General features: G+C 37.4%; 1 protein-coding gene across 1 annotated transcript in view; it reads left to right on the top strand.

Annotated features, from left to right (window-relative positions):
- LOC137586757 (uncharacterized) overlaps nt 1–22,892 on the top strand; it is a 37,513-nt gene that overhangs the window by 1,957 nt on the left and 12,664 nt on the right. Inside the window, exons 2-3 of the mRNA XM_068302905.1 lie at nt 14,189–14,692; nt 17,286–17,465. Of these exons, the coding sequence (XP_068159006.1) occupies nt 14,198–14,692; nt 17,286–17,465 (675 nt within the window). The 5' untranslated portion in view covers nt 14,189–14,197. The remainder of the gene's footprint in view (nt 1–14,188; nt 14,693–17,285; nt 17,466–22,892) is intronic.

Below are 22,892 nucleotides of genomic sequence, written 5' to 3'. Positions count from 1 at the left end.
AAGTATGCTACGGTTTTTTTTGGGAACATTTTTTTTCAAGTTTGAACAGGAAATGGGGGAAAAACCTCTGCTTATCTTCCATATTTATTAATTAAAAAAGTATAAAGAGTCCGAAGGGTAGGATAGGGGGACACAGGAATACGAATGTATTTGTCAGCTAAAATTGTAATTGTATTTGAGCACAACACACACACACACAGGAAAACACACAGAGAGCGAGAAAAAAAGGGAGACAGTAACAACAATGAAGAGAAAGAGAAGTAGAAGCCACAAAAGGCAAATAAGCGGCCAATAAAAATATTATTAATACGCCAACGACACACACACACACACAATGCCATCTCCACACCATATACATGTGTATGTACATATTTGACCCACGATTCAGTTGATGGCATTGTGGTTGCTGTTGGTTAAATTAGCAGCCAAACGCACATCATCATCAGTTGGGTGTGTTTTAGCCATAAATTTATTAACTTAGTGTCACATTTATAGCCACTTTGTGCTACCCCTCCGAACTAGAATGACACCCACGAGCCACAAGCCAGAGGCAATGATAGAGCTGGACAGACACACACACACACACACACCACACACACACATACACATACTTATGTTACATTGAAAATGAAGTATGTAATTCGTCGCATCGACTTTGGTTTACCATACAATGAATCAATCACAACTAAACCCAATTCGACAATTGTATGCGGAATCAAAAACGAGAACAGCCCAACTCTTCCGTTTCCCTTTTCGAGAGAAACTTGAATGTGATAAGTTCGCTTAAAGCCATTTGCTCTGTTTTATTCCCAAAATAGCTCTAAAATGGCCAAGCTTGACGGTAATTCAATGCTCCATCTAAGTCTTTCTATCATCTCGAATGAATCATCTTGACTATTCCGACTTCTCTGATAATTGAGAAGAGTATTCATTAAGAATTTGAATTTACGGCGTACTAATTGCCCATTAATATTTTGTGTGTGAGTATACTTTTTGCATCGACTAACCACAACAAACATGTTTTATAATTGTTGTTTTCAATTTCTATGTTTTTTATTGTTTTTTTTTTTTTCGTGTTGGTTTTGGGTTTTACAGAAAAATCACTTGACAAAGTTCCATGTGGCCTACAGCGCTGACAAACCGTGACAACATTTTCAACATACTTTTTAATTACATGCCACTGAGCAACAGGCGACAGGCAACAGAAAATTGAAGAAACTGAAAAATAATTCACGCACTTTACACGCACGTATCAGAGTGCCGAGCACCGAGCACCGAGTGTGCCCTGTGTGTGTGTGTGTGTGTGCGTGTGTATGCTAAACTTTTTGTTTGTATTTTGTTGTTTGGAGGGGGGTATATTTTTTTTCTACTTGCTTTTTGTTTTTTCATTAAGGAAATTCATGAACTGAGACGTGTGTGAAAATGGAAATGGGAGTTTTTGTTGTTGTTGTTGTTTTGTTTTTATGATGCGTGTTCTCCTTAGGCAGGAGAAAGACGACTTTCAAATGCAGGCCAAAGCACGCATCTGAATAAAACAAGAGGAATGGCAACAAAACCCGGAAGGAATCAGGCAAAGGGCAAGGGGGTCCTGAAAAACACACGTGCTTTAGCCTCGTCCAATATCCAAAATGACATGGGAATGGGTGGAATCGATTAAATTTGCTTTTTTTTTTAAGGACAAACCATAAATTTTGCTGGCATTGTCAACGACCTTTCAACCCGAAAACGGCAAAAGGCAACAACTGAGGACAAAACAAAAAGAAACGAAACGAAACGAAACGAAAAGACACAAAATTATGTCTAACGTCACATTGCTGAGTTCAGCTGATTCCTTATCACAGTTAAGTGGCTCACTCACACACACGCACATGTGTATACTGTATGGGCATCAGTGGCATCAGTATGGGGTAAAGGACGAAATCCTTGGCTTTATATGCACCATTCCGAAATGAGAGATTTGCTCAGAGATTTACGCTTTTGTGTAAATTTATGTGCATTACCAAAGCAGAAGTCGTGAAGCCTCCTGGCTAAGTAACTAACGCCATTAGCTTCTTAGTTTCGCCTACCAACCGTCGACCCTCACCACTCACCACCACATTGTCGTCCTATACTCTCATTGGCATTTCCATTTTTCTCCATTTGTTTGGCCCGTGGCCCATCATCACTTGGTATCACAGTGGACTCCAACCACTTTCTCCATCCAGATGGAGCCATTGAGGCATTTTTATTGCTGCATTCCTCAAAACAACATCAAAACATCAACAGAACTGCCGCCAACGCATTGAGCGTGGGCTGTAATCTGAGTTTCCTCTCAGTTTTCTTCCTATTTTTGATTTTGTTTTTCCACCAACATTGATTTACGCACTTGAAAGCAATTTTCTATTTGCCACTTTTCGTTTTCATCTACAAAATATAAAGTAAAACAACACAATAAAAAAATTCTCTCATTAGAACTACAATGTATCGCGAGATGTTATCTCTCTATTATATCAAATCAATTATTTCTTTTAATATTAAAAAGATCTTATATCAAAGCATATTTGTCAAATTAATCAGTACAAATTTGGGACAAAACAAAACCCAAAAAACCTTTTTCACAGCAATGATAACACCGTCACATATGGTGGACAAAAGTTCTTGAGACAAATGAGTGAACATCCGAATGTCTAAAAGTTAAAGCTCTTTGATATAATCAACTTTTGGGTATATCTTTATGACTGAAAGAGCAAATAGGCCACAGACACAAAGCAAAGTCAATTTTATAAGCAATGTTGATTAAACAAGCTTATGTACATACATATGTATATACATAATGTATTTACACATACATACATATATTGCAGGGATTTAAACATACATATACTAACATATCTCTCCTTGTGACACCATTTTATAATTTTTGCTTTGACAAGCAACAAAAAACATGAAATATTCACAATTTGCAATAAAAATGTGTTAAAGCAACGAAAGCAACGAGAGACAAAGAATACTGTAAACAAATGTTAAGTATATCATATAGAATTTCGTATACACTTTTTGTTCTCATGATGATTATATGATTAAATATCAAAACTTTATATTCATAATAGTTCAAAAGTCATCAGAGAGAGAGAGAAAAAGAGAGAGACTCCATCTGCTTTCAGCTAAAATGCATATACCCCATTTTAAAATGGGATAAATTGTAGGGGAATACAAAAAGAAAAGAGACCAACAAAAAATTGCTAATAATGTTGCATAATAATATTTTGTACATTATAAAAAGTAAGAGCATAATTTGGTTTTAATGCCAGTCTTTATGTTATTTTCTGTTTTGTTGTTTTTGTCTTTTCTGTTGCTGTTTCTGATGTGGGTGGGAATTATTCTTCTCCCCTCTTTTTCGTTTTTCGTTTTTTTCCTTTTGGCTGAGAGTTGACTTATTAAGTGGATTCTGTGTGCCGTGGCAAAGAAAAAGTGTTGAGTGGCGACAATTTACAAACGAGTGTATGAGAGAGGGCCAACTGAAAATGCTTCGTCTAATAGGTCCGAAATTAGTGCCTCTAATTGAATTAGTCAGCATGGCAACTGTCGATGATGATGATGATGATAAGGACGGAGTGGATGGTTGGATGGAGTGTCTGTCACTTGGAGCTACAAAGACCAAGTAGACCGAACCCAACCCATAGCTTTAGACTTTTACATCAAGTCACCAAACCATCATTGCCAGATGCCTTTGCCACTTGATGGCTGACTGTCAATTAGCCAGTAACCTTGCAACATTCTCAAACCTTTAAAAATTTGCCGCCCGCAAATCGCTGCCACTCCCTATGCCGTCCACATGGCCCTCTCCCAGTTGCCATTTACCCTTCTATCCACCAAACGAATGAACTCATTAATGTTAATGAATAACGACAAAACAAAACCGAAGGAAAGAAAAAGAGCCAGCTGGCGGCATTTAATGTCTCTCCAAAAATATATCCCAAAAATTTTGTCCCACTTAATCTAATCATTCAAAAATGAACAAATGTTGCCACACAAATTGACTGCGAATACTTATACATACATACATACATAGAGTAAGGGACAATTTCTCAATTGACTACCCTTGCCACAAGAGTACATTAACTGAGCCAACATTTTCGACACAGTAAGATTTGGGGGAAATACATCAGACAATTCTGTCGGATCGATAATCGGATAATTGATGGACTATATTTGGTTGACTGGTTTCCAAAGGGTATTTCAAATGTCGGTTCGGTGACAGTTTTTGACAGGGGATCTACAATCGGGTGAGCAGGTGTAAAATTCGACCACAAAGTTTTGTCAAACATAAAACGCCTCTAGGGGAGGGCGGAGAAGAAGCTATAGAAGTTTACCGCACGCGCCGCCTGGTTTCAATTGTGCGAATTTCAGTTCATCAATAGTCAGAGCACACGCATGCAGAAGATGGGTAGATGGGGAAGGCAAAAGGAAGCTAAAAGGATGTCAGTCCTTTTGGTTAGAGAAAATAAACTGAAAATTGAAAGTAGCCTAAAAGGGTTGTTGCTTGTTTTTCAGCTTCTGGCTTAGCAGAATTTCTTTTTTTTCTTTTTCAAAAAGAAATTTCAAGCCAATTGAAGCTTAAGATCAGAGATGATCATTAACCACCAGCTGAGACTTATGAAAAGTTATTAATTATTGAAAGAGAGAGAGAGAGAGAGAGCGAGGGAGAGTCAATTACTCCGTCACGGAGTCTACCCATTTCAATTTTGTGTTTACTTTTTTTTTTTTTTTTGTGTGTGTTTTGTTTGCATTTTTCATAATATTTCATTTGAATTTTTAATGGCAATTTATTAAGTGCTTGCACTTGACTTCTTTGGCAATTAATTTGCCGATTACATTTATGTGGCGAATTTTTATAGCCTGGCAAATTGTCTACAAATGGTGCAAGGAGAAAGAGAAAAGAGATAAGAGGAGGAGAAAAAGTAAATGAAAATGCGGCTTATTTAACTTTGTGCCTTATTTTCTGGCTCACAGCGAGAATTACAGAAAAAAAGCATAAACTAAAAAAGTATAATGCAAATCTTTTGTGCAAACAAGAGACCAACACACACACACATACATAAGAGTATATGGATGTATGTATTTGCCGCGACGCGTAAACAATGTCTGCCTTTTGTTCCTTTTCCCTTGCCTTATTCGCTGTTGGCCCCCCCATTAAGTTCAAGGATATCGAAGCGTTAGCGTATTCAAAAACAACAGCAACAACAATAAAACCAGCTCAGGCTATGGGAAAAACCAAGTCAAGGTAACACACGGCGTCAGGTCAAGAGGCACATGGTAGGCACCTACCTTCATCTACTTTGTCACCACCACCAATGCAATCCACTCACTTGTTAAGTCAGACTGACGGACTGAAAAGGGGTAAGGACATTTTGCCTCCTCACATTTCGCCATCTCACCCTAGACTAACACAAATGGTAAGGACAAAGGCAGAAAGCAACCGAAATTAAACTGGAAGTCTATTAAATGAGTTCTCCTCATAGATGATTGAACCGTAATAAAACTTTCAGTTTCAATAAGTTTTTTAGTTGCCCAAAGCAAATGCTTTGAACAATAACTCTAGCATACCCTACCTATTATTAGTTGTTAACTTGAATTACAATAGAGAACGAACGAACGATCGAGCGAGGCTCAGAGAATTTTTTAGATTTTGCCACCAAAACCCCCAAAAAACACAAGAATTTCTTTATTTTCCTATTAGCCACTTGCGAAACTCTTTAGCTTCGTTTGTGTTGCTTCAAGATTAATCATACGCAACGTTAAACAATTTTGACAGTTAACAACGAGTGGCAACTTTGAGAGGCAACAATTTGATTACGATTTCATATAGAGAGAGGACATGCAGGACATTGACCAAAATCAATGTACTGTATTCTCGAACCAGCCAACCCACTCAACAGCCCAATCACCCAAAATATACGTCTCAGCCATCGCCAATTCTCTTCTGTTCTGTTCTGTTCTGTTCAGCCTTGCTCTGTTCTGGGAATTCTCTTTGATTTTTGTTATATTTTGTTTTTCGTTCGTTCCTTTTTCGTTTGGGTTTTCTTTTTTGTTGCTATTGACAATTGCTGGCGGGTAAAACGTTGAAAATTGCAGCACTGCAAAGTCAATGACCGTCGGCGTTTATAGTTAAAGCACAATTGCAGAGACGGAGCAGACAGTGAGGAGAGACAAAGTGCTGGTCTGTGTGTGTGTGTGTGTGTGTGTGTGTTAGAGTAAGAGCGACAGAGACGCCTAGCTCAGGCGAATGCTCTTTGAATGCACACTCTACAGTGGAAACTTGTCAATTTCTTCAATCTTTGCCCCATCTTGAGCGTGGTTGCCTTTTCATTCGTTCCTCTTTTTCCTCCTTCCACTTGCACCACCTACCAACTTGTGGGTACACACCAGCCCATCATCCTTCTCTCGATATATACATATATATTTATATGTATGTACATACTTATCATCCCTCTTTGTCGTTTTGCGCTTTTATAGTTGTCTTGTTACTCAATAAAGCGTACCGAACATTGCAAACGAACGAGCTGCCTGGCTAACGCAAAGTAGCAAAATCAAATAAAATGGATGGATAATAAAATTTAGCCAGAATTATTCAAAACGAACTTGCTGATGCTCTCTTAAACTATAACTAGACTAGATCAAACATCGAAAGGTAATACATACATATATAGCACGCCTAAAGGCAAATGAAAAGGACAATACTAAAAGATAGAAAAAAAAAAATCAATGTTCAATGTGACCGAAGACAGTCCTAAAGATTGAAGATGATCAACAGCGGATAGCGGACTGGTAAAATCAATTTCCGCTTAGGGTTTGTCAGACATTCCTAGAGCTTAGAGTGCCAATGAGTGGGTGGATGGCTTGGATGGTGTCGTTGGGTGGTCGGTGGGTGAGGCAATCAACCGTATGTAATTACATTGAGTGCCATAACTATGAACAAGGCATGGCCCAACGTTCTGTTTATGCAAAGAAGTATGCAATTACTTGCACGCAGTTAAAATGGATATATGTACATATACATATATATATTTAGATATATGTATGTACATATATACAGAAAACTGTTGCACACTGTGGACAATGGACTATCGTCATGACGACTTCATTTAATTGGCACCTATTAAATTAATTAGGTTTTAGCTAAGGAAACTATACCCAATTACAATGGGTTACCATCTCACAATACAATTACATTTAATACGAAAATCATTTCAGGGATTAAATAATTTTTCCATCTAAATATATTTTTTTAAGGGCACGAGACTTTTATTAGACTTGACACTAAATGTAAAGAGAGTCGTAAACAGCTAGACTCTTGTCTCAATGAATTTTACGCTACTCAAAAGCCAATTGAAAGCCCATAATCACACACACACACTGACTTACAAACATGTATGTGTGTATGTATATGTAGTACCTATAGACAGAAGTGCGCACAAATATTTTTTACGCCCATAAGACCGGAGACAAATAAACCAAGCTGACAACAAGCAAGAAAAGAAAAACAGATGAAAGTAAGGAGAAAGTGAGTAAATCAGGAATACTGTATACTCTTTTTTTTCTCGTACATAGGTCTTAAACTATGACGTTAAATTATTTAAATGGCAAAAGATTTGCTTTCGTTGGGGGTTCAAAATAAATTGTTATAGCTCACGGTCCAAAGGGTTGATGGCTTAATCAACAAAACTATTTATAGAATATGCAGATGCAGAGAGACCTTCTCGAATGAGTAGAAGGAATGAATAAATTGCTTCGATTAACGAGTTAGGGTTTTGTGTTTTTTTTTTTAATCTCACACGTAAAACCTTTGTTTATTGTTTAGTAAGATAAAGGTTAAATAAAACATATTGACTGAATGAAAATAAAATTGTTTAAACTTTGGAAAATTGCAAACGGAATTCTTAATTTAAGTACGCAGAACAACTTATTGTTGCCATCTGTGAATACACTTTGTGCGCTGCTAAGTATACTATATATTTTTATTTGTAAACCCTGTGCTGGTTTGTGTCTGTGTGTGTGTGTGTGTGTGTGTGTGCGGGTTTGCGTGAAGCGAATGAAGACAATAAACATAAAATACATAAATACAAACACACAGGAAGAGACAGGGGGAGAGAGAGAGAGACAGCGTATAAGACGCTGAGCTTAGAAAGTAGCAGCCAACTGGCTTATCAATTTCAATGTTTCAAACCCATTCCCACCTTCTCCCACCCGCAGTCCTTAGCCTTAGCCTTAGCCTTGCTCTTGCCCTACTCCCCGCTTCAGCCATCCATCTGTCCTTTAAAAGGCTACCTTTTTCTCCCTTTTTTGGGGTTAGAATCCTCGCCTTATTTGCCTGCCTATAATCAGTCAATGTTGATGGAATGAATGGATGGGAAGTAAACGCTGTAAAAAGTCTGATAAAAGTTTTACTTTTTACTTGCCTGCTAATTTTCGAAAACAACTGTCAAGTGTAAGAAAGAGAGAGAGCGTGTTAGAGAGAAACAAGGGAGTCACGTTTATGGCCATCTTAAATAAAACAAAAAAAAAAAAATACATTAAATTCCCTTGACAAATTTTTATGGCCCAATAATTTGGATATACATATATATCTCGCTCTTTCTCTCTTACTCTCTTTCAGTATCTCTCTCTTTCTCCATCTGCCATGCACATACCTTGTAATTGTGGCCACGCCCCATTTTAATTGAGCCTGTTAATTAAAAACAAATTTTCCCACTGCGTTTCCCTTTGGCATTGCCAATTGAACAGGGCGCGGGTTTATTTAAATGGTATTGCATTCGAAATTTGTTCTGGCAAATGAAATTTAACAAGCCAACAGAGAAATTTTATACATACATACATACATATGTATGAAATTTGTAGTTCATTTTCAAAAGCTCCTTTGACAAATGCCAAATTAAGCGTTGCGTTAGCGAGGGTTAACAAAAATGTTGCCTACTTTTTAGCTGAAATGATGCAAGTGAATTTATCGAATGGATTAGGTGGCCCCTCGTCAGAACCAAAATTACATTACTTACAATTTGTCCATGCACACGAACACGCACACGCACACACACACACAAAAGCATTTTCTCTTAATTGGATATATATATATATACATATATCGGCGGTGATATATGTATGTAAAACGCACTTGCAACTCGTTACACAGATACAATGACAGACAAATGGCATTGGCATTGGCAATGTCAAGGCCATGCTAGCCCACACATGCGAAAAAGAGAGTTATCAACTGCCGATAAACAGTGTGGGCGTGAGAGAGACAGAAGATGACATACAAATTGCAATTTTCACTGAATTGTAAATTAGTATCTAAATAATTTCTATTTTTTTTTTCTGTTTTTGGAATTTTCCATTTGCATTTGGAATGCAATTTAAATTTGATTTTCGGCTTGAATAAATTTCACTCCCTTTAACATTTTACCCAGTCCAAAGGTCTTTAAGGACATTTATTTTTCCATTGGTGTTAACTAACGAAGACAGTTAAGACCTTGAGACGCATAAAGCTGTTACCTGTGCCCCCCCACATCACTTCCATTCCACCTTAGTCTGCTTCATATGAACATATGTACATATATACGCGTCGCGTCTACATTGTGTGCGATGTTCCGCATCAATAAGCCTGAGAGGAATCAGTATTAATTACTTGACTTTTTGGTTGCCTACAACAACAATAATAACAACATGCTTATATGTATTTTTGGTACATTTTTCAAACAAATTGTTTTGAGTTAGCGGAATCCTCGGCAATATTTAATGGCCCAAATGGGTTAGAGAACAAGTGTTAATGGCTGGTGATTGATGCACCATAAGGCTGGTCCCAGTTAGCTATTCATCTAGTTACCAAACTGGGGAATCTGGGGCCAAACATGTTATTCAAGTTTCTCGTTTTGAATCTATTAATCCATTAACTTTGCTTTAAATTTGCTTTCACAGGACCAATTTTAGATCAATCTTTTGCCGGGGTTGGGTGCATCACAGCAAAAGGTTCAATTCAAGTTGCCAATTTAAGAAAATGCAGAAAAAAATTCGTTTGTTCTTGTAAAACTACGTTTTTAATGAATGCTGTGTTAGTAGATGCATTGTTAGTGGCTAAGTTTATCGATATCACTGTGAGTACTTCGAAAACAACTCTGATAGATACTTACATAACTAATATGATGCATTAGACTACAATTGAATGGATCTTTCTTAATGGATATCTGGTTATTTTTTTCTACCAAAGACTTCCTAGAGAAAGAAGAATCTTTGGGGGTTAATCAATTTATTAAGCTCATTCAAACATAAATCAAATTTGTACACTTTGACTTTTGAAGGGAGCAAAAAGCGTGAAAACTTATCAAAGATGCCAGTGGTTTGAGGTTAAAGACCACAAACACAAGGCGTTCGTTGTCTATCAACATTTTAAGCTAATTAACAAATTTAACGTACACAAATAGACCAGACAAGAGAGACAGAAAAGCCAAACCACAAAAGTTGGTACAAAGTTTTTGGCGTAAATCTCTAATGAAATAAAAGTCAACAGACACACACACACACAGAAAGAGAGAGAGAGAGATACACACAGATAAATATGTAATATGGAGCTAATTGACAAACGATCTAATAGCTATAATCACAGCTCAACAAGTACAAAGAGCTCAAAGAGATGGATGGTTTCACCGTCCACAAGGAATACACCCTGTAATATGCCTACATGCGCATATATAAATCATTTGCAAAAGCATTATAAACTAGCTCTGCACAAAATGCAGTAGTCCTTAGTCCTAGTAGACAGTGGACCCACCTTCATATCCACGCCCATAATTTCCATCTACGTGCCCGGCTCTGTCTCTGTATCTTTCATGTTTTTTTTCTTCTTGGCTTCATCGTCGTCGTCGTCGTCGTTGTCGACTTTAGCCCACAAAACTAGGCCATGTGTGCGCGCCCAAACGTAACATAGATAAAGTCCTGTGAGGGCAAAAAACTCCTAATGTTTGAGAGATGGTTGAGCATACGGGGCTATAGATAGGGGCATGGGCCATGGGAAAGCAATGGTTTGTATGGTATGTAGCATGTTCAAACAAAATTAAGCGCACCAAAAGTAGCAGCAGCAGCAGCGGCAGCAGTTGCCAGTTTGTTGGAGAACGGGTCATCAAACCGGGCATTGCTTGTCCTGTACGAAAATAAGACAAAAAAAAAAAAAAAACAACTACTAAAAACTGCATACAGGGTGTTCCCCAATGGGGAATCGTGCCTACTCGAGGGAGACAATTACTGCAAGCAGAAAGCATTAGGATGACAAAATGGAATAAATGGTGTTTCATGTTAGGCCAATAGAGTATAAAACAGGATGTTTGGCTTTTACACATGCATATATACAGGGTGCTTCACTTTTTTAGGAAAACGCCCAAAAACTTCGCTTAATTCTGTTGTAATAATCACCTTGTAACAAAGAAGGTGACGGTAATTTAATGCCATTTGATATACAGGGTTTTCCCAAACGAAAGTTGCTTTCGAGTCTACAGCATTTTGCATATATGCAGCGTTGCCATATCGTTGCTAAACTCATTACATCAACAAAGAGAATTACAAATTCAATATTACGGTCATTTCAGTAACGAAATTGTGCCTAAAACTCATTTCATTTTGCGCTACAATTGCCAATTACCACAAAGGGACACCCTCTACAAACATTGTGAAAAAGGAGAAGGCGGAAAAAACAAAAAAATACAAAAATGCTCGCCGCAAAAGTGAAGAAAAATTAGGCGCAATAAATTGAACGGAAGTTGCTGCTTAAAATGTGAAGGGAAAAACTGGCTAAAGGGAAACCAATAAAAACACACATAAATTTAAACCGAATGTTGCATACCCTAAGTCTAAAATTATACATATGAAGCCTCAGAGTAATCATGCTTGAAAGTACACAAAGCGCTTATACCTTATTTAGCAAAAGAGGAAAACGACCAGGCGGAAGCTTGGAAAAATGCAAGGAAAATGTGAAAACTTGGTGTAATGTGAGAGAGAGAGAGAGTGAAAGAGGAGTATCTAAAGAGGAATGCAAAGGTTTTGGGGCTTTAAGGAATCGTTCGTCTGCGGTTCTCTAGACTGTGGCTATTTGGTTTTTTTTTTTTCTGCTTGTCGTTTTCTTTTTGGCCAACATGGAAACGAACGTGTGCCAGTCATTGTGTCTGTGTCATGTTGTTTGCTCTGTTTAGTCGTGTCCTGTTATTCTGTCCTGTGCTATTCGGCTCCATACTATTCTGTTCCGTTCCTTGGTCCTGTCTAGATTGAAATTCCAGTAACGAACATATGGACAGATGGCAGGACAACTCAGTAAAGGTAAGGGCTGGACGAAACGGTATGGGATGGGATGGGATGGTACGGAAAATGGGAGTGGTAGTTAAATTTTCACGACACACAGTCAGACAATTTGGCCTAGGCGTCGCATACAGATTTTCAATTCCCATATCAGGTTTTTTCCTTCTTTTTCTTGTGGTTTGTGTGTGTGTGTGTGTGTTTTTTGTTTTGTTTTTTCGGTTCCTGTTTGGTAATTTCCGTTACAAAATGTTAAAACAAAAGCCAACTAAACGTGGCCAACAACGGCAAGACACAGGCGAAAACAAAAACATTGAAATAAATGAATGAAACAGAATGATCCCCCTTCTCAGCCAGTTTAGTCTAAAGGCCGGATCAAGGCGACAAATGTGGCCAAATGGAAGCCATGACCAGTATTAGCTAATTGAAATATTTATCAACAGAATGCTATGCGATATATTTTGAAATCTAGCTTCGAAATATTTCTATCTTACAAAGACAACCTAGACATTAATGTCATTAGATGTAGACAAATTTTAAATGTCAAACTGGGCAAAATTGTGAGGATCGAAGTTAGCTGTGACTTTCAAATTTTTGTTGATATACCAACTGCCGCTCCGTAGTATCATTAAGTTTTCAGTTATCGTAACGAGAAGTACACAAAATTCCTAGTTATTATTTACGCTCTAGTTTTTCATTTTGTTTTTTTTTTTTTTTTTTTGAACCAAATTTTTGTAAAGTTAAAAAAATCCAAAAATGGCACAGGAACCCGACGGTAGTGTCGTTTTACAGATTCTCAAACTGGCGCCAGGACCACTGACCGCATCGGAGATATCCAAAACGTTGGCTTTAGCTATGAGCCTGGAGAAGAAGTCAACTCGGCGCTATGTCGACCATCTGTTGCGCGATGCAGTCCAATGGTCATTTGTAACCCGTGATTACAATAACCGGTACACTTTGTCCACAAAGCGATTGAGTGACTTCACCGTAGACGAACTCCGTTGTACTCTAGTGGAGGTTCCGCCCCCGCAGGAACCTAATGTCGCAGCTGACAAGAAGTGATAAAAATCCAAAAAGGGCACAAAAACGGGAACTCGGCGCCGGGACCACTGACTGCATCGGAGATATCCAAAACGTTGGCTTCAGCTATGGACCTGGAGAAGAAGTCGACTCGGCGCTATGTCGACCGGCTGTTGCTGGATGCAGTCCAATGGTCATTTATAAGCCATGATAAGGATAACCGTGTACACTTTGTCCACAAAGCAATTGAATGATCACACCATAGACGAAAACCGCTGGACTCTAGTGGAGTTGCGTTTCAACAGGGAACTCATGTCGCAGCTGACAAAAAGAAGAATTGAGACTTAATCTGGACCGTGACTGGTGTGTCCCCAAGGAAGACTTTCTACAAAAATTTTTGTGCAAAATGCTTTTTCTAAAACGAAGTATTTTTATACATTCGTTTTACTTTTTTGGATAAACTGTACGATGTATGTCAAATATAGTCTTGTTGCCGATTTGTAAAACGTCATCATTGTGGAATTCTTTTTTTTTTTTTTTTTTGGGTGCGCTTAAGCTGGTTATGGCTATTGTTCACTTTGCCTACCCCTTGCTGTCATTGTGTGTGTGTGTGTCTTGACAAATACAAACCGAGGAAGTCGATCCACCGCCCACTTTCTCACTCTCTGTCTTGTACCCAATGCACTGTGTGTCGTAAAATGCATGGCAGAGTCGTCAATTGTCGGCCGGTTATAGCTATCCTTCCCCATTGTCATTTCCCTTGAGTTCATTGTTGTGGTTTGTTGCCAACTGTGTGAAATCGACTTTGTTCATTGTTTTGTTTTCGTTTTGTTCTCTTTCTGCCTTTCTTTTGCAGGTGGTAAGAATGTCACCCGCTGGGCATGAGCCGCACTCCGGATCCGGAGGTGTTGGCAGTGGAACGAGCCATGGAGCGATGGTCGCTCCTAACGATGACTATCAATTGGCGGCCAGCACAACAAGCGGTGGCGAGAAGCTTAAAGAGATGCCCGATAAATATTTTATGGCGATTGCCCATTTCCTCGAAGGACATGTGAATAATACGGACGATATGGAACGCTTCAATGGCCCCATATTGAAGTCGAGCATTAAATCGGTCTATTGGCTATTTCTCATTCAATACGCGGCCCTGGCTCTGCTCGGTGTGATCCTTAATATAGTCATAATAGTGTATATTATGTACCATCGCCTCTACAAGGATGTCACGCATGCGTTTATCATCAATTTGGCATTATGCCATTTTGTGCAATGTGCCCTCGTTTTGCCTGTCTCTCTGATGGTCATGCTCATTCAGAATTGGATATTTGGACAATTCCTGTGCTTCTTTTTGCCCATGCTGCAGGTGAGTTGTGTCATCTTCAACGTATCTTCGTTGTATCTTAAAATCCCATTGAAGCCCATAAATCTTGGTCAAGTTAATAAAGGTATTTGAAGTGCGTTCGCCCAAAATGTAGGCCAACTTTATGGCTATATAAAAATAAGACTAGATTTGTATATAGTTAGTTAGTTACTTGCTACCCACCACTACTACACATACAAATGTGAGTCCATGTTTGTGCTACATACATATGTTTGCTTTGTGGCTAAGCTTAGAATGGAGATTCATGGAATCACCAGAGTAAGAGGGGAAAAACTCATTAAACTTTATTTGGTCTATGGGCAACCAAATACATACATACATATGGATGTCTAGTTACATATGTATGCTCTGGGCATAAACGACAACTTTTCGACTCCCATTGCAATGGTAAGAAATGGAATGAGGAGGTTATACCAATCTAAATCTTAAACTTGATTTCAACTTGAATGTATTTTTTTTAGATTTTGTTTTAAATCTTTTATTAAAGTAGTTTCATGACAAGTGTGACCAAGTTGCTGAACTAGCCTTACTAGCCCTAAAAGTATATGAAGAGTCTTTCATGCTAAATTGAAGCATTTATTTATTGCTGGATGGGTATTCTCGCTCAATTTAACGCCACCACCCAACCTATCTCACCTTATTATGAAACACACACTGTGATTGACACGCCCCGCACCAAAGTAAGCAGTGAAGTTACGTGGAAGCAAGCAACCAGTAAACACAATCATACATAGTATATGTACATACATACATACATATATTATTATACTTTCTTTCATTCGATTTGTTTTGTTACTCTTATTTAATGTCATCGTTGCTTGCTCTCGCCGCCGACCCCACCGTCCGCTACGCCATTTTCCCACCTCTGACTCGGCCTTCGTGTCTTGCACCTCATACCTCATGCCTCATGCCCCACATGCGACTTGCGTGTTGCTTTCTTCATCTAGAGTGTCATTCTTGTGGCAAAGGGAAATCACATAACACATAACAACATTGGCAAAAAGTTAAATAAAGCCGAAAGATTGAATGCTCTCTTCATATCAGTGGTCGACATAGTCGATTACACAAAGCAGGATTTTCAGGATAAAATTATGATTGTGTGCATGCAGACAGTTGCTATATATATACATAACTGAAACCAAATATCGTAACACTGAAAAATAATTAATTGAATTTCGATAAGATGAATCTAGCACGTGTGTCCATACAGGACCGGATATACATACATAGTATATGATGAGCTTTTTAAAGCATAAAAAAGGACTTGCCTCTTTAATACATGGCCACCTGTCTCTGTGTGTGTAAGTGTTCGTGTGGCGTATTGTAAGAGCATCTCTAAATGATTACATTGATATTGTGAAAAGACTCTGTTTGCTCTGTTTTGATGGTAGTGAACAGAGTGATAGAGAGAGATTGTGTTACCCACCAGGAAAGGAATGGCAACGGGATATGATTCGATTTGATTGCTATCACAAAAGAGCGACAAATAGCTCACACACACACACACACACACAAAGAATAGGAATAAAAACATCAATAGGCATACACACACACACGCATTTCTTGGTGTGATTGATTGATGAGACTGAGACGGAGACTGAGACTGAAAATGACTATGTGGCATGAAATAAAAATGCTGGCTTATGTCCCCTTCATCCCAACCAAAAGGCAAAAATTTCACTCCTTAATGAGTTAAAGATTTTCTTTTTAGAAATTTCAAGCACATTAACTTTAATTGAAAAATTCAACTATCACAAATTCTTGTAATTGATTTGACAAAGCCAAATGACAGTCTTACCATATTGCACGCAAGCGCACATGATCCGGAAAGTGAATTGGACTTTGACTTAAATACGCTCAATAGATCCTTAAATGAGCAACACTTTACGCACTTTTTCGTTACCGTTTTCGATTACGAATATGATGAAGGTTTCGTTTTAATATTTATTTTTAAACTGACAGCAAAAACAAAGTTATTTTGTTAAATATGTTATCTGTGATTTTTTTTAATATGTGGCTCTAAGGATTGGTGGGGGATGGAGAGCATCCGTCTCATTAGATGAAGTCCACATAAACAAAACAGATGGAGAGATACATATAAAGTAGAAGGAAAGCGAAAAATCGTTTTTCTAGCCTAGCACAAATCTTGGGGATTTTGTAAGTAAAATAACAAGAGGCGTGTTTTTGAGTGGGAGTAAACAGCGTTCATGTAGAGCAAGAGAGAGAGAGAGAGAGAGAGATAGACATATGCTTGCCTCAGGGTGTTAGCCAGCCTGCAATCAGAGACAAACGAATTTGTTTCAATCACCGCACACGACCGAAACACGAAAAATGGAAGCCTAAGCCCATTGGACTAAATAAACAAGGCTCCAACAGTTGCCCCCAGCATGCCCCTTCCGCCATCTGCCCTTCCGCCCTTCACAATTCTCGGTTGCCATGAGGCCATGGTCTTGCCATTCAATCCCAATCTCAAACTCCAACACTTCATTCCATTCCATCATTGCTGCAAAATCATTTATCTCTTGAATGTTTGATTCTTTTTCTCTATTTGATTTGTTTTTGTTTTCCTTTGCAGGATATTCCTCTGCATGTGGCCATGATATCGCATATCCTTATAGCCTGGGATCGCATGCGTTGGCTAAACGATCCGCTTAAGGGTCGCCTGCCTGGATTCGTTTGCTGTTGTGCCACCTGGTTGACTGGCATGGTCATAGCCCTGCCATATCCCATATATACAATTTACGTGGAACTTGGTGTAAGTATTAAGAGAAGGCGTTGGTCTGTGTTGAAGGGGGTTCCGTGTATGTGTCCGGGGGGGTCCGTGTGTGTGTGTGTGTCTAAAAAAGTAATAATAAGTAAGTACTATAAAGACCTTAGCTCAGAGTGATGTGGCTGGTTGGGGAATGGGCGACCAGTGAGCTGAGTGAGCTCCCGTCGTGTGCGTTTTATTAAAAATTAGACAGCGCCATAGATACAGCAACAAAAACAAACACACAATCTGCATATGAATAATTGTGTGTCTAGATCAAAGTGAATGCACTAGACCATTAAAGCGTCAAGCATCAAGGACTCCATGCTATAATCTCTCTTTTCCTTTGCAATTTATAATCTTGACAACAGAAGCAAACCAAAAAAAATAAAAAAATTCAAATAAAAAATATTCAAATTAAAACTCTTAAGAAAAAAACAAGCAGTATGTTTCGATCTTGACAAAACGTTAAAAAAAAATAAATAAAGGATAAATAAGGATTATCAATAGCTTGAATTACCTTCTATTTAAATGACTTCAGGCTTACCTAGCCATAATCATCGTTTATTTTGAGTTCCTATTTTAATAACTTTAGAGAGCATTTTGTCTTTGTTTTCATAGATTTTAAGATTAAATTTCTATTGTAAGAGTTTGACATTTGACCCACTGTGACAACTCTTTATTGGTCTATGAAATATGCAAGGGAAACTAGTTCCTAAATTGCACACTTACACACAGACAACAATGTGTGTGAGTGAGAAGGAGAGAGAGAGAGTGTAGGTATGTGATGATTTTCGATGCTTTGACACTGGGCCAAAAATTGTCTTCCTCTTGAACTCATCCTTAACTTACCATGCCCGGCCATGGATCGGGTTTATGTAGTTGTTGTTGTTGCGAGATAGACGGTGGAAGGGGAAGGCAGCATCGAGTGAGTGTATCAAAAAGTTGCAACACTTTATGGCCCATAAATATTTATGTCTCTTGTTCTTGCTTGTTGGCTTGGCTGCTGCCTGCCTCCCAGCCTTCTGGCACAACTTCGGTCTGTATCCAGTATCCACCCATGTAGTAAATATTTTGGCCACAAAATGCAAGCATCGTTGACATGGCATGTTAACGAGTTTCAAATTGGCTGAGGTGAGTATTGAAGCAGTTGATTGTGTGCAAAATTGTGTGTTAGATGGAGACTTGAGACCAAAAAGCGTTCTAATCCGAGCTAAGGGAATATTTCAAAAGACCATAAAATAAAACTTAAAAAATGTAGGTACAACAAAAACGAAAACAAAACAAAAATAATAACAATAATAATAGAAATTTTAAATTTAATTAGATTAAGTACAGCCTTCTTCCTGGCTGAAAGAAGTCTGTTAATTATCAATGTTGACTCTCTTGTCGATAATTGAGTACAAAGGTATATCGAAAATCGATAAAGTAGCATGCTGACTGGACTATATAAAAGTCTCCCAGTGGCACTTCAAAACAAGTTTTATATCCTAATTATTAAGTAGGGATATATAAACCCAAGTAGTAACTAACTAATTCTGTGCTCTATGCTTGTGATACTTTGTCAGTATTCTCATTAATTGTTCCTTTAATCATTTTTCTTATGTGAAAGTGAGTAGTCTCAACTATCTGATTGATTCAACTAACTTGGCAATTATGGGCATTCCATTTTGTCTCGCTTATGAGCCATGCCATGCTGACTATAATCAATCGCAGCTAGCGACAAATTTCTATCGAATTCATTTCCTGTGTAGAATTTTAATTACTTTCAAAGTTTCCTTTTACACATTTTTTATTGTATAGATTGCTAAGGTAGAAATATTATAAGTGGACCCAAGATTAGCGATTAATATACATAAATAGTCCCGTTGACGATTGCCATTTGCAATTCTCAACTGGTTAAAGCGTGTTAAAGTTAAAAAATGTAATTTACATTCTCGATTGAGTATACATTTCGCTTTTGCTTGAATTTATAACATGTGGAATTGCAATTTTGGCAATTTTTAGTCAAATGTTTTTATTTCATAAATCATAATAGTTTGACTCTTGGCCCATAAAACACACTGGGTCTGCTTGTCTTCTAGCATAGCTGACACACAGCCAAACAGCCGTACAACGCTTGATGTCAGTCGTTTTGATAATGTTTACTTTTAGACGATTCTTTTCTTTTCGTTTCTTGTTTTTTGGTTTTTTTTTTTTACGCAGTGACTTGAATTCTTATGCCCTGTGGCATAATTTTCGTTTTTGCAGGCGCATATCCGGCCAAGTTCTCTGGCAGACTCTTTGCCACGGATTAACTGGGTGGTTGGGCGCGTGTGTGGGTTGTTGGCTTGAAGAGGAGTGTTTTAATGGAGAATACAGTGAGACCAAGAGAGAGAGAGAGAGAGAGAGAAAGAGAAAGCGAGGAATTGTGCTAGTCAACGCCGGCAAATGGATATCCGCAACAACAAGAACTTTAACATAAATAAACTGTGGCGGCACTTTGACTTAAGTCACTTTCGAAATCCTTTTTACTACATTTTACTCTCTCTCTCTCTCACTTACTCACTTACTCACTCTTTTTTTCTGTCTGTTTTTCTATCTATCTGTACCTGTCTGTTGGGTAAGACTCTTCATAATTAATTCAACCCATGCAATCCCCAGACGTTATTTTTTTGATTTAAAATATAAAGCATACGACAGGTTGAACAGTTTGATAAAGGTAAACAAAAAAATCAATTTGTTGACACACACACACACACACACATACACATATACGCAGATCGGAAAATCCTGCTTATTGTATGTATATAGGTACTTAAACAAAAATTTCAATTTGTCCTTTTATAAAGTTTTGACACTTTTCCAATGGTCACAGCCAAAATGCAAACAAAGAAAACTTTTTGTTTTTGTTTTTGCCAGCAACAAAATCTACAGAAATTGGTCAAAAGGCAATTCCCAGAAGTAAGAAAAATATTTGTATTATACCCTAGTCCTTGGTTAAAGCGAATGGGCATATTAATTCGATTTTATCATAGAAAACTCAAAACTATATAATACGCCGCTTATAAATTTGTAACGCTCTACTGACCTTCTCAAGATTTATTGCTAAACTAGGGTATCAAAGTGCCTAATATTCTTTCATTTATTCTTACATAAATTACGCGAAATGAGTTTGGCTTTACCCAAATATATGAATTTCTCTGTCAGCAGGTGAATAATTTAAGCGTACTTTCCATTTTCCATTATCTTTGGAATTTTTTTGAAATTTTAAACAGATTGCCCGTGGAAGCAACTTCTCCTCAGTGTGGGATTCGAGAGCCTCAACTAATTGATGTATGAAATGAATGGCTTTATGTGTTTTCTTTGTATATCGTTGAGCATCTTAGCATTAAATTTAGTTTTAGTGCCATTTCTGTTAGTGAAAACCTTTAGCAATTTGTCCTTGGGGATAAGAGTTGTTGATTTTTGCATTTCACTCCGCTTACATTTTCTCTTTTCCACACTTTTAGCTTGCAACTACAAACATATGTACATATGTATGTATGTATGTATGTATGTATGTATTTGCTTTGAGAATGAAAATTGATAGCGTATACATAACCCGAAAATCCCTTTTCAGTGAACAATTGTGGCATTTCTGTCAAACCAATTTGGCCAACCCAAATTTCTTTATATCGTAGCAACATTCGGGCAAAAAAACATACATACATACATTCACATACATGTGTAATAAATGTCATGCTAAAATATTCATAAGTAGCAGTCAGATAATAAGCCTTAGAGTATCGGAAAAAGCAAAGAAAAAAAAAAAACATGCTCGTCTCTCTTCAAGTTTTTGTTGCCCATCAAATCGTAAGCAAATATTGAATTAATGAAATTATTGACAACTGAGTGAGTTTAGGCCATACACACACACAAACACACACACACACTTGTACACTCCGAAAATGATAATCGACTTTTAGGCGCAAATATTATAAATCGTTGCGCCTTGACATCAAGAAAACAACATTATTATCATTATGATTATCATTAAAGGAGACAACTTGTTGCTTGTTTGCTTGTCACTTCTTCTATATATCCTCCCCGTACGTTCGACACTCATTGAATTGACATATAAATTATAGAAATTGTCGCCCAGCCGACGAAAATTGCATATTTGTAGGCAAGTAAGTATGTAGTTTGGGTTCAATCAACCTAAACTAAGCCAATTAGTGGTTAGATTATTGGCACATGATATTATATTGATTACTTAAAGAGACTCGAAATGTTTTCGAGAATCTAATTACAATATTAGCGGTTTTGTAACCGCAATCTTTCCTGGCAATACATTGACACTAAAATCATCCTTTCTCCAAAAGCGAACAATCTCAACAATGTTCCTTAAGTACACATACATATATTGGCAATCCTTCTTCAATAAAATGGCACGTGCTTTTAGCTGGCAGCATAAAATTTAACAGTGTAGTCACTTTTTTTGCTATTTGTGTGCAGTTTTGATTTGGAAGAAAGAAAAAGATGTAAACAAGATTTTTGGCAACTTTATGGGTATTTATAAGCAAATCATGAATTATGTTAAATAACGGACATATGTGACTCCGAAAGTTTTTATTCTTTCAAAAGTATTTGTAAATTCTCGACAATAATGGAAAAATGTACTTAATTGATCTGTTTAAGTCTTACTATATACTGACAAAGATAGACTTAAGAGGGTAACCAATTATTTAGTTGGGAAAGAAAGTAAGGAAAAGAGTTCATTTTAAGGTGTCTGTTTGACATTTTTAGTAGTCGATAGCAGAACCAGATCAAAATCTTATCGATAAATGAACAGGGTTGCTAAGGTTATGTACACTAACAAAGTTGACATGGCCCTTCTTGCCATGGGTTTGACAAAGAAAAGATTGTCCCATCAGCTTTTTTTCAATAAACTTTAAGAATATAAACCATTATTGAGTTAAAGTTGTGTGAAATCATATCGTATCAAACGTAGAGATTGATTCGATAAGAATATATGTAATTACTTACCTTTTGATTACATAGATATATATATATAATTGTGTATTGTACAGTTGATTAACGTTCGGATGAGATAGCAGTTGCATTCATTTAATTTTAAATGAATTGGATTGGATTAAATTCTCATAGTTGCGCAATTTAATTAATAAACGTATTTTTTTTTTTTTGTATATTTATTATGGACTCGTTCCATTTTCAATGCCAACAATTCATAAGCCTATAACCTCTGTCTGTGTCTTCAGCTTTGACTCTGTTTCCAATTTTGGCCAATTTTCTCATCACATTTGCATGGCCAAGTGAAAAGAAAGGAAAAGTTTCAAGTGCCAAACGTTGTGTATGTGTGTGCATCTGTGGATGACTTATATGTGTACACATACATATAAATATATATATATATATTTATACGTGTGTGTGTGTGTGTCTAGATACCAAAAC

The sequence above is a fragment of the Drosophila tropicalis genome, unplaced genomic scaffold (genome assembly GCF_018151085.1).
Source record: "Drosophila tropicalis isolate 14030-0801.00 unplaced genomic scaffold, ASM1815108v1 contig_158, whole genome shotgun sequence".
Lineage (NCBI taxonomy): Eukaryota > Metazoa > Arthropoda > Insecta > Diptera > Drosophilidae > Drosophila > Drosophila tropicalis.
Note: the sequence above shows the minus strand (reverse complement) of the source record. Positions and strands in the feature narration are given on the sequence as shown.